The following is a 12,807-nucleotide window of genomic DNA, read 5'->3' on the forward strand; positions in this document are numbered from 1 at the left end:
TTGCATTCTGGCCTCTGACAAATACTCTTTGTTTAATCCTGGGCACAAGTTACTTATTTTCTCAATGTCTTAGGCAACTCTGTGATACCAAACAGTTACTGATTTGCATTGATTGAAGGAATTCCTTATACCAGTAAAATCACAGATATAGATTATGCCTTTTTGCCAAATGTGGAAGATTCAGTAGGCTATCATTTATATAGACTTATCTGGAGTGCGGATGGGGATGGGGAGTGCCCTTATAAAGAGAAGTCATGATGGCCATTGTATTGACAGGTGTACATTTTGCAGCCTGAAGCTTAAAATTTCATCATTGAGTCACTTCAAAAACTTGGGTGGGTAACTACCATCTTGGTTATTTATCTGTATCTGATTTGTTCGTTTCCTTTCACTGCTTGATTTAGGATCTACCTACCAGCTAGCATGGAGACAGTTTTTGAGTGGGATTATTACTAATGTCTTATTCAGTAAAATACTGAAGCAAAAACAATAACTTCCTTTCTTTCTGGTAGAGATTCTCTATTGGGTATGGAAAGTTAGGTTAAATTGCTTTTGAGATCCATCAGTGGATCTCTAACATTGGAAGAGACTTTAGAATCATAGCTGTGATTTAGCAAGTAATTATTCTTATTCTTATTCTTATTATTTTGCTTTTTGGTGAGGCAATCTGTGTTAAGTGACTTTCCCAGGGTCACACAGCTTGGTTAAGTGTGAAGTGTCTGAGGCCAGATTTGAACTAAGGTCCTCCTGACTCCTAGCATATTTTATTAAAATGTAGTACAATAATAATAACAATGTGTTTTATGTATGCCAGATTATCTCATATTATTCTTCCCATGACATTAACCTTATGTAACTAATATTTGTTGAATTTGAAGTATTCACCAAATATTGCTCTGGAAGCTTATGTCATCAAGGCTGCCAGCTTCACAGGAATGACATGCACCGTATTCCAGAAAGTGGCAACATCTGATCGGTCAGGACTAACTGATTACGGAAGAAGAGATCCAGATGGACATCTAGATAAACAGCTGAGCTTTAAATGCAACGTTTCTAATACATTTTCAAGTCTGGCACTAAAGGTATGATGCCTGATAGTTTATAGACATTTATGCTTTTCTTTATAGATAGATTGAGTATTAAAATGTGCTTTTATCATTTCAGAAATTAGGCAGGAATAAAATGAAATTAAAAAAATTAAAAAGCAGCAGAAGTAAAAGTGATACAGTTCATTGAATTAGGAAAGGTATTTCAGCATATATGGGGCAATGTGTGATCTGGCCAAGCATCTTCACCTTGCAGTACTCTAGGCAGCTCTTTTTATCTGGCAGAGAATGTGCTGCCCTGTATCAGTAGAAGGAGTTTCCTCTCAGTGAGTTATACCACTGCAAATCATAGATCCGGCCCCTGTTACTTATGTAATAGGGCAAATATTTTCAGAAAATAAAGCATGTTTTATTGTGGCAAGGAAAAATAGAAACAAATGTTATTCGGCTTAGTCTAGTTAACTTCCTTATGAACACTTTGGCCTTTTATTTTAAAAAAAAATTATTCATTTTTAATGTTCATTTAAAAAAAATTGAGTTTCACATTCTCTCCCTCTCTCCTATCTTACCTCTGCCTCATCCATTGCAAAGGCAAGCAATTTATCAGTTATGCATATGAAGTCATGCAAAACATATTTCCATATTAGCCATGTTGAAAAAAAAAATCAAAAGCAAGAAATATAAAGCAAATGAAAAAAATATGCTTCAATCTCCAGACAGTCAGTTCTGTCTCTGGATGCAGATAACATTTTTCATTATGGATCCTTTGGAATTGTCTGGAATCATTGTCTTGATCAGAGTAGCTATGTTTTTCATAGATTATCATTATCATAATATTGTTAGTGTTGGTTAACATATATGAATGTTTTTAACAAGGCACTAATTAATGCTATTTATTCATTGATTTGAATGATAACTATAATGATCGGTAAGTTGTCATATCATAGAACTTAGAATTAAAAAAAAGAAAGTAGCAAGATAGTACAGAATTTCTAAGCTCTCTTAAATTTTGGACATTTGAGACATTTTTAGACATATAGAATTGATTTGCAATCAAATTTTAAGTTTAGAATGAAGTAAATTGAATGAGGTAATATTTGCTTTCAAGATAAAAAAATGGAAGTATATTGGAAATTATTCTGAGCATGAATAAAAGACAGAAAACTATCTTTTGGTAGCTTATGTTTTTATATTTTGAAGACTATTTCCTTATTTTGATAGTTAACTCAATTATATGTAACTTTATTACCTACTGTTAGCCTTGTCTATAACAAATTTTAAATTCATGTCTGGCTTTTCCATCAGTTTCCAAGCATTTGTTAAGTGTCTACTATGTGCCAGGCCGAGTGTGAAGTGATGAGGATACAAGGAGAGGCCAAAAATAAAAAAATCCCCGCTCTCAAGGAGTTCACAGTATAATGGGGAGGACAATATTCTGCACAAACAATCCATATACAGGATGATTGGGGAGGCACTAACATTAAATTGGCTCAGGAAAGGCTTCCCGAAGAAGGTGGGAATTCACCTAAGACTCAAAGAAATCCAGAGAATGGCAAAGATGGAGATGAGAAAGGTGGGAATTTCAGTCATGGAGGACAGCCAGTAAAAATGAATGGAATTGGGAGGTTGAGTATCTTGTGTGAGGAGTAGTGAGGGGATAATGTCACAAGATTGCAGAGTAAGTAGGCTGGCTGGGTGGGGATGAATAGACTATCAGAAGACTGAAAGGGTAGGAGGAGGATTGGTTATGAAGAACATTGAAAATCAAACCAAAAAAAAAAGCATTTGATCCTGAAGGTAATAGGGAGCCACTATAGTTTATTGTATGTGTGTGGTGATAGGGGCATATAGTCTGACCTGAACTTCAGGAAGATCATCGGACAGCTGAGTTGAAGATGGACTAGAGTGGAGAGAGACTTGTCTCAGGGAGACCAAATAGCTGGTTGTTAAAAATAATCCAGGCCTGAGGTGATGAGGGTCCAAGCCAGGGTGTTGGTAGTGTCAGAAGAGAGAAAGGGGTTTAATGTGAGATATGCTGCAAGGGTAGAATTGACAGTTCTTGGCAACTGATTAGATATTGGGGTGAGAGAGAGTGAGCAATTAAGTATGACAGCTAGGTTGGGAGCTTGGTTGACTGGGAGAATCATGGTGCACTTAATATAATAAGAAAGTTAGGAGAGAACTTGGGGGGAAAAATAATGAATTCAATCTTGTTGAATTTAGGGTGTTGATGAGACATACAATTCTAGTTGTTCAGTACACAGTTGGAGATGTGAGACTGTAGTCTGGAGAGAATTTAGGCCTGGAAAGAAGGTCTAGGAATCATCACCTTGCATATTTAATTTTTTTGTTTTCATTTAAGCAAACATTTTTAAGTGCTTAGGAAGCACAAGATGCTTTCCTATACTGCCCTTAAAAAAAAAAAGAGAGAGATGATACAGACCTTACTTCCAAAGAACTTACGCTTGAATTCAATTCAGTAAATGGTTATTTAATGCCTTTTATGTGCAAGACACTTGACTACAAAAACCAAAACCAAACTTCCTCTCTGCAAGGAGCTTAGATTCTACTGGGCAGTCCAGAATTCTCTTCTGGTCAGCTATGAGTCCAGCTTATTGTTTATATTGCAGTGTTTATGCATGGTCAGCAGACTTCCCATTCTGTTGGATATCATAATGAACAGTTTCATACACTTGATTTTTTTTCTGTGTGAATTGTTGAGCTGATCTCTTTATAAGAATTGTGGATCTTATTAAAATATCTTCTAGTATTAAGGGACTTAATACAATGAGTATGTGTCATTGGAACACAGGGATATCTGAGGAATTCAACATGTATAGGAAATCATTTTACTCAGATTCTGTAGGACATCTTACATGGCACTTTTGCTGAACATTTGTTTCTCTATTCTATGCCTTGTTGCTGGTCAGAGAATTACTGAACACAAAGTTGTCTCTGTGTTTCTATATTGCATGATATTAACAGGTATGTTTGAGACACTTTGTTAGAGGGGAGCCTTTATAGCTGGATCTTGCTCTATGAAATCAGATGCTTTTTTCTTTTTTTTTTCTTTTCCTCTTTTCTTTTGTAATCAATAAACATCAGGACCATTTTTCTTTATAAATTTTAGTCATCAATTGTGTGGCCACAAATTTGTGGTCTGCAGTAAAGAACCATCCATAGAAGCCTCCTTGTGTTTTCATCAAGAATTCCTTTGCTATATGTAAAGAACATTCTCATTTTAAATATAGTTATGTTACAATTACAAACTAACTATAATTATCTCACAGTGTAGTAGAGGAAATGTTATGTGTACAAATAAGTGATACAAGAAAGATTTTTTAAGAGGAAAGGAGAAGTTCATACAGGCAAAGTGTACCAAGAGGTGTGAAAAGCAAGAAATCCTTTCCATTTGTGGTCTTAAGGAAAAGTTTCATGGGAGAGATAGCCTCTGAGTTTGGCCTTGAAGGAAACATAATTAGGAAATCAAGGCTATTTGGAGGGGGAAAATCATTGCAAAGATAACTTGAAATGTTTGAAGATTATACATACTCTTTTTCTCATATTAATAAAGATAAGTTATCTTTGTAGTCAAAACTTCATTTATCAATTATAAAGTTTTTGTTGTTCAATCATGTCTGACTCTTTGTGACTTCATTTGGGTTTTTCTTGCCAAAGATACTGGAATGGTTTGCTATTTCCTTCCCTAGCTTATTTTATTAGATGAAGACACTGAGGCAGAATTAAGTGACTTACCCAGGGTCACATAGCTAGCAAGTGTCTGAGGACAAATTTGAACTCAGATCGTCTTGACTCCAGGCCCAGTGTTCTATCCACTGCACCACTGAGCTGCCCTATAAATTATGAAGTATCTGTGAGTGCATCCTTTAATCTAAACTAAGTAGAGGAATTATGTTGATAAATCAATGTTATAAAAGTTAGTATTCCAAATAATGTAGGCATATTTTCCTCCCCCCTAAAAAAATCAATCTAATTTTATAGTAATTTTGGAATTGGACCAAACCTTGGAGACTTTATAGATGAAGACCTGAAAGTGTAGGAAATTTCTGACTTTCTTTAGATCACATAGGTATAGTCACAGAGCCAAGACTAAAACTAAATCTCCTCATTCCCAGTCCAGTACTCTAAGACACCTTTATAAATGTATACAAGATCTATATTCCTAGTTTAGAAGTCAGGCATCTATATAGGGATTATGAAGCTCTGATTAAGTTTTATATTCTTAAGAAGGTTTGTTAAATTATAGTAAATTTGTAATTGCAATCCAATGTAGCTATTTAATAATTAGCTTTTCAAAAGTAAGTTTTTATTTGTGTCTTCTGTTTCTTACATCATCATAGTTATCCTAAGTATACCTTCTCCTCCTACCTCTCCCACAGTTATCCCTTTTAACAAATAGCTTATCTGTAGTGTCCTGAGTAAACGTCCACTGTCTGGAGCCAGGGTCTTCATGGCAATGGAAAAGGGGCAGGGAACCAGTTTGTGGAGGTGTTGGGTTCTTGGGTCTGTTAATGCAGACTTTCTGCCAGTAGCATGAGAGATGGAAGATGCTGAATGAGCTTGTGGTCAGTGAGTATTATCAGTTCACGTTTTTTGTTTTGTTTTCTAACCCTCTTTAGGATTCTGGTTATCTGACCTAGACTGTGGAGACAGCTGAAATTGCTTTATCTTTAGTGCACAATTTTTGTTTAGAAGAGATTTGAGAGGTCATAGGGATCAGAAGAAATGTCTAGTCTGCCATCTTACTGCTCACACAGCTCAGACGTCTTAATAATTAGTTTTTATTAATATTTGTTGAAAATAGATGTTTTATAAAGAGATATTTTGTAACATGCATTACAGTATTCCTTTAACTCTGGTGTCAGAAACAAGCTATGCAAGGTAAATTTGATTAAATTTTAGGAATGAAATACCTTGTGATTTCATTAATATACCTACTTCTACCACGTAGATATCAACTCAGTATTTTAGTAGACAGTTGTCATAAATTGCTGTAGTCCTCTGAAATTTATCATCTGTTGTCTAGCCTTCTTGTGATAAGACCATCTCTCTTTAGTCTGGCTGATTCTCAGATGACAAATGTACATAGCTTTCTAAATGCTGCTAGTAAATTAGACATTTCAGAAGGTGACATTTTAAAGTTCTTACAACATTACTTATTCTTTTGGAATAATAGTAGAAAATATTTGGAAAGGAGGTTTTATTAGCCAAATAAATACCAACATGTAGATTTTAAATTGTTTTAATTGCACTGGTTGTTACTAAAGCACTCACATTTGGAAACCTATCAGTTACTCAAATCTGTGTTTAAATAAACTTATTATTAAAACAATGTGCATTGGTTGGGAAGTATGTGAGCATGCCTAAAGTCTTAGCACTACAAAGATATAATTATAACAATTTTTAAAATTAAAATTTATCTTAGTTTTCCACATATGCTCTGCAGTCATTATTATAGTGGAAGTTGATAAATATCTGCCATTGAAACTTTAATAAAAAGCTTAGTTTTCATTGTAATATAAATTTGTGCAGATATGTCTCAAATTGGAATGAAGGTACATTTTGTGGTAGTTGACTCCCTATAATATTAAACTTCATATTCCTCTATTAATTTCAAATGGTTAAGGATGTCCTTGTAAAACATTGCTAATTATTTTTTCATGTATTTCGTATCCTGGAATGTATCTATGTCCTTATTGAATCTTTATTTAGATTTTTAGCAGGCACAACTCTTTAAGGTAAAAAATCTCTGCAAATTACTACCCAGCAGGTAAAATTATAATTTGCTTTTATATGATCCAATTCAAATCCTGTCTCCTTGAAGATATCTAGGCATATTCTATTCAGTAAAGGTCAATAAAACACATTCTGCATAATTTATCTACCAATCATATAATGACACCACTTTGTTTTATTAAAGTTATTCATTTTTATGTTTAACTTTCCTAGGAAGAGTATAAGATCTTTGAGGACAGGGATTATTTCATATTTTTATGTTACCATAACAGGGATGTAGGGGAGTTTATCTTTTTTCAGGGATCTCAGCAACTCTTTATGATAGCTTCAGTGGGGGGGCAGCAGTTTTTCTCTCACTCTGAGGTTGTATAGGGCAGCATTTGAAAGTGTGGAAAGGTCAGGCCTCAGGGCTAGTGCTTAGACCAGCCCATTATACTTCATTTGTAAAGCAGTATATGTTGCAAGAGGGAAAACAAGAGAATCAAGAGAACAAGTTCTCTTGATGACAGATCAGTGTATATCCTTCATGGCTTTTCCTGTTCCTCTGTTTTATGTGGAACCCTGAAGAAGTCCTGTGCACCAGTGTATGGCAAGTACACAGAGAAACATCTTTTGGCAGGTGATTCTGCCTTCCAAGGCTCAGGGAGCTGTGTCTTTCAGAACACAAAATCATCAGTGTAGTCCTAGAAAGGCCCCTAGAAGTCAAGTCCCATCCCACTCATTTACAGCTGAAGAAACTGAGATCTACAGAATTTCACTGGTGGCAAAAGGTCAGAGGCAAGAAGTAATAGAGGGTGATATGAACTTTGTTCCTGTGACTCATAGTTCACCTTTCTAGTCAGTGTTACTTTCACTGCATGGCAGCCTCCATCATCTTCTGCATCAGTCCTTGCACTCTCAGTCAGGCTTGTGTCAGAGATTGAAAGACTGTGGCACGAAGAGGTCATTAACTATACATCACCACCCCTAGCTCCCCCACCCTGCCATAGTCTTTCACAATGCTGTGCATGTTGTGACCTTTTTTTTTTTAATTTAAGAAAATAAGCTTGCTTCTTTAAAGCTTCAAGTTGTCCCCCAGCCTAGGATATGGTGATTCTTTCCTATTTAACTTACTTATACCTTCATAATTTTCTTGGCTTGAAGTATATTTTAATCTTTTCATTTTGTCTTCATATGAAAATCACTATTGTATATTACTTCATTGGAAGCTTTTGAGACCTTCTAATAGTTCAAGCTATTTTTTAATACTTTATTAGCCTTCAGAGCTTGATGCCATCTACAGATGTGACAATTTCATAGTTTCTTCTAGAACAATTTAGAATGATTAATATTCATTCTTAGCACTGATCTGTAGGCTACTGCTTACTGTTAATATTCGTCTAAGCAAAGAAATTATCCATTTATCCTGTTTAAATTCTTTTTTCCCTAGCCATGATTTTAAAAAATCCTTCCCAATTCTATGCCAACTTCAGGTTTAAAACAGTTTGGTTATAAATCTTTGTCAAAGATTTTTTTGCAATTCTGAATTAGCATTTCTCAAACGATTCACAGAACACTGCAGTTCCACTAAGCGATATAGAGTTCAGCCAAAACCTAACTACAAAGATAGACAACAGGCACATGGAACAAATCTGTCTGCTTCGCTGATTGTGTCAGTCATATATAATATATGCTTGCATCCAGTGCAAAGGACATTAGGTTGATAAAATTGATTGTGTGGCTGGAAAATAATTTTCTTGTTCATCAATAATTGGTCTTTGAATGTATCCAACGATGTATACACGCAGCTTGTAAGTTACTATAAAATAATGGGTATAAATTTATAATATTGCTTTTTTACTTCAGTATATATGTGGTTCTGTGATCTCCTCAGTGATAATACTCATCTCTATTACGGATTCCTTCCTTCTTTCCTTCATTCCTTCCTTCCATCCATGACTTTTCCTCATATCCTCTCATAAGTTTTCCATAAAGTTTTTTTATTTTTTATCACAGGCATTTTTGTTAACAGATCATTAGACGAATGATCATGATAGCGATCTTTAAATTTAGTTCATTCATCTAATAAACCTTTTGATTCAGCTTTCCCTTTTACCAGCATTTCCACCTTCCACAAAATATGTAGCTTTTTTTTCATTCCACCCTGTGGAGAAGATCATTTGAAGGGCCACAGGAAAGTTGTTGTCAGTATAGATCTCATGGATCCACTCCTCCATGTAGATAATTCCATATTTACCAAGAAATTTTTCAATAAGGGCACTTATAGTCAGGGCAGTTTTGTTTCTTGATCTTGCCATAACCATATTTATGAATCAAATCCTTCATAGACTTCAGGTTTGGGTAACCCTATACAATGAATGGTGCCACAGTGCCTGTCGAGTGAAAATGCTGTTGAAGGTTTGGCAGAGACACAAAGCTGCAATACTTTATGGACCTTGAAGTAATACCACTGATACTTTTAATTCTGATGGCAAAACCTAATTTGGGTTCAGCCAGTACATAGTAATTGCTAGCTTTGTATGCCAGTCTAGCCAGTTGCATTTTACTTTTGTGCATCTGTCCGTATTCCTTATGATAGGTTTTAGTTCTTTCATAGATAACTAATGTTAATTAATGACGTTAATGATGTTTTTTTTTATCTGTTTTAATTTTCCTGTCTGGATTGTTAGGCTGATCCCTTTTGAATAATAGTGTCTCTTTAATGTTCTGGTACTTGATATAATTAGTATAGTGTTATCCACAAATGGGAGGTTCTCATTATTTATGTAGGGAATTTCTTTTCCATTTGCATTTTTTCATTGACCATCTTTCATAACCTTTGGTGAGCATGTATGACTTTTATGCCTCACTTCATATTGATAATATATAGGAAAGCAGGGTAGATTTTGTTTGGCTCAAGGGTTTTTTGAGTTAATTGTTATTGCATCTTTTTTTTCCCTGTTATCCATGTAAAATTCAGATATATCATTATTACTGAATGTCCTGATTAGTATTATTGTTGTAGTTGACATTTGTCTGGTTGTTGTTAATTTGCTCTCCACCAAGAAGGAATTCATACTATAATGGGAAAAAAAATCAAACTAAGAGTATGGAAAAGAGAATTCATTTGGTATGTATCTTAATTCTTGGAGAGTTTGCATTTCTCATTCTAGTAATAGTTGTACACAGTAGTTTTTTGACCTATTTTCATTCCATGTTTCTGTTTCAGTTTTAAGAAAGTGAAACAATATTAACTCCCAGACATATTGGTTATCAAATTCAATATGACTCTTTTTACAAATAGTCCATTATAAAAAGGTTTTGTTTAACATGAAATTTGAAAACTTGAAATGTGGCAGTGAAGGAATAATTAATTGTTCTCTTTCTGAGAGATTGATAATAACCTTTAAAATGTTATGTTTTTTAGAATACTATCGTAGAAGCATCTATTCAGCTTCCTCCCTCCCTTTTCTCACCAAAGCATAAAAGGGAAACCAGACTAGCTGATGAATCTATTTACAAGCTTCAACTTATTGCATTCCGCAATGGAAAGCTTTTTCCAGCAACAGGAAATTCAACAAATCTGGCTGATGATGGAAAGCGGCGCACAGTAGTCACCCCTGTGATTCTCACCAAAATGGGTTTGTTTCTGACAAATATTGCTATATAAGTATTACTTGTAATTTATATGTATTTTACACAAAGTAAAGTCCCAATTGATACCCAGTTTCCCTCCCAAAAAGGTAATTTACCAATAGAAATAATGTGACTTTATAAGTTGGGCTCCAAAATAATGTTTTATGTTCAACTCTGTTTAATGACTCACTTAACAAATTCCAGATTTTATAGTTTAGCACATAAAAGTTGTTTTTTTTTAAACTATTGTATTTTTCTTTCAACAGATGGAATAAATATAAATACTCAACACATTCCTATTAATGTTACATTGCGTCGAATTGCACATGGAGCAGATGCTGTCGCAGCCCAATGGGATTTTGATTTGCTGAATGGACAAGGGGGCTGGAAGTCAGATGGCTGCCACATCCTTTCCTCAGATGAAAATGTTACAACAGTTCAGTGCTACTCTCTCACTAGTTATGCAGTGCTAGTGGTATGGCTTTTTAAAATTTTCTATGTGAAAACTAACATTGAACACTTAAGTTTTATTTTGCCTCAGACTTCATAAAGTGCTTTTTAAAAATCCTAAAATGACCTATTTGATTATTTAATAGTGCTTGTTTGGTGTAGTTGAAAGAGAAATTGAGTTATTTCTAAGTATGCTTGAGAAGTATACTGGAAGTCATGTAAAGATGGGAAACTTGACTAAATTAAAAATAGAAATTGCATTAGTAATCTATAATAAATGAACCAGTGTATGTAAGATTACAGTTTTATAGATATGGAAGATCCAGTCTCTGGACTCTGAATCTCCCCAACAAGTACCTCTCATTTGTTGATGTATGTAAAATCCCTTCATTGAGACACAGATCATAAGCATTTATAACTTACAGTTTTAGAATGAATGAGAGAATAAAGCATTTGTTAAATGCTTACTAGGCATAAGGCACTGTGCTGAGCACTGGGGATACAAATAGAGGAAGTAAGATAGTCTTTGCTCTCAAGGAACTCACAGTCTAATGGGGAAGGCAATAAATTAGGAAGGTTTTAGCTGCAAGTCAGAGGGAAAGGACCCATGGTCCTTAGGGGACAGCAGAAAAGCAGATGTCAGTGCCTCTTCTTTCATGTCATTTCCACTGATAAAATGATGTAGTTTCTGATGCTGAACCACTCAGTGGTGCTAAGGAATTTGGTGGCATGCACTTTCTTTTCTGAGCTTTCAGTAGCTATGGCTATAGCATGTATAGGAGCAGTTGCAAAGCAACATTTCCCCAGGGGCTTTTCCAGGATGACAGTTATGGACCCTGGGTTGGAAACTTGATATCCCCAAGGCTCTTGGGTTCAGGGCCCTGGGCTGTCTCTATCAGGATGTGAAGGAAGATGGTGATCAAGGTGGTGGAGGTTTGGCTTGCTTGGCACATGCTGCCTCCTGTCTCTTCCTCAGGAGGCTTTCCTGTTCCAGCTGGCCTGCTTTATGTTGGCACTTGTTGGGGACAGATACCCCCTCCTCCACAGGAGCCCCTCCGCAGTTGATGGCTGTGAGGACTGAGCTGGAATCATAACTGGTGGTCTGGAGGATGCTGCCACCCCTAAGGCGCCAATACTTGTCTGCCTTTTGGCAGCAGTTGGTCAGCAGTAGTTGGTGGTGATAACGTGGCTCCTTCTCCACAAGATTTCTTCTCTCATTGGTGGCTGCAGTTGCTGGGTCAGAAACAATTCATTTGGTTTTGGGGACATTGCTCTTCCTAAAGTTCTTGGTTTCAGGGTCCTAGGCCTTCTCCATCAGGGTCTGAGTAAAGATGATGGTCAGGGTTGGTGGTGATCTTTGGCATTTCTTGTCTCCTTTGTCTCCCTCAGACTGTCCTGGTATGCCAGCTCATCAGCCCAATGGGTGGTAGTTAGATCACAATTGGTGGGGATTGCTGGCACCTTCTGCACAAGAACCATTTCCCCAGATGATGGTTCTGAGAGCTGGGGAGGAAAATAAGAAGGTTGGATTGTAAAACATTTATTTAGATCTGAGTCCAAGACTTCCAAACTTCAAGTCTAACTGTGTCTACCACATGACAGTGTTTTTGTGCTATCAATTTAAACATGAGAAAACTGAGACCCAGAGAGGTTAAACCTTCCCAGAAATTTATAATTAATTCTTGGCGAAACCAACACTAGATTTTATTTTACCATAAGTTTCCCTTTGGATGTTAGATGAATAGTAGTTATTTCTATAAAAGAGCTACAGGTAGCAGTAATGCAACACACAATGAGTTTTTGACGACAATTGAGCCTATCTTGGGTTATGGTCTATTGATCTAAACCTTTTGTTGGTTTATTCATGGGTCCCTGGAGCTCTTTAATTAGTATTTTTGGTTAAGCCATTTATTTATTGATCTGCATGAATGCATTTTTA

The 12,807-nt window shown here is 35.7% G+C and overlaps 1 protein-coding gene and 1 pseudogene across 2 annotated transcripts in view; one reads left to right on the forward strand and one right to left on the reverse strand.

The window, feature by feature from the left end:
- The window catches only part of ADGRA3 (adhesion G protein-coupled receptor A3), a 150,622-nt gene that overhangs the window by 111,187 nt on the left and 26,628 nt on the right, over positions 1-12,807 (forward strand). For both annotated transcript variants that reach the window (XM_020992518.2, XM_020992529.2), the window contains 3 exons: positions 879-1,082; positions 10,210-10,423; positions 10,685-10,893. In XM_020992518.2, the coding sequence (XP_020848177.1) occupies positions 879-1,082; positions 10,210-10,423; positions 10,685-10,893 (627 nt within the window). The remainder of the gene's footprint in view (positions 1-878; positions 1,083-10,209; positions 10,424-10,684; positions 10,894-12,807) is intronic.
- Positions 8,882-9,632, reverse strand: LOC110213030 (large ribosomal subunit protein uL30 pseudogene; annotated as a pseudogene).

Source organism: Phascolarctos cinereus, unplaced genomic scaffold, assembly GCF_003287225.1.
Source record: "Phascolarctos cinereus isolate Bilbo 61053 unplaced genomic scaffold, phaCin_HiC Scaffold_9;HRSCAF=440, whole genome shotgun sequence".
In the NCBI taxonomy this organism is placed as follows: Eukaryota; Metazoa; Chordata; class Mammalia; order Diprotodontia; family Phascolarctidae; genus Phascolarctos; species Phascolarctos cinereus.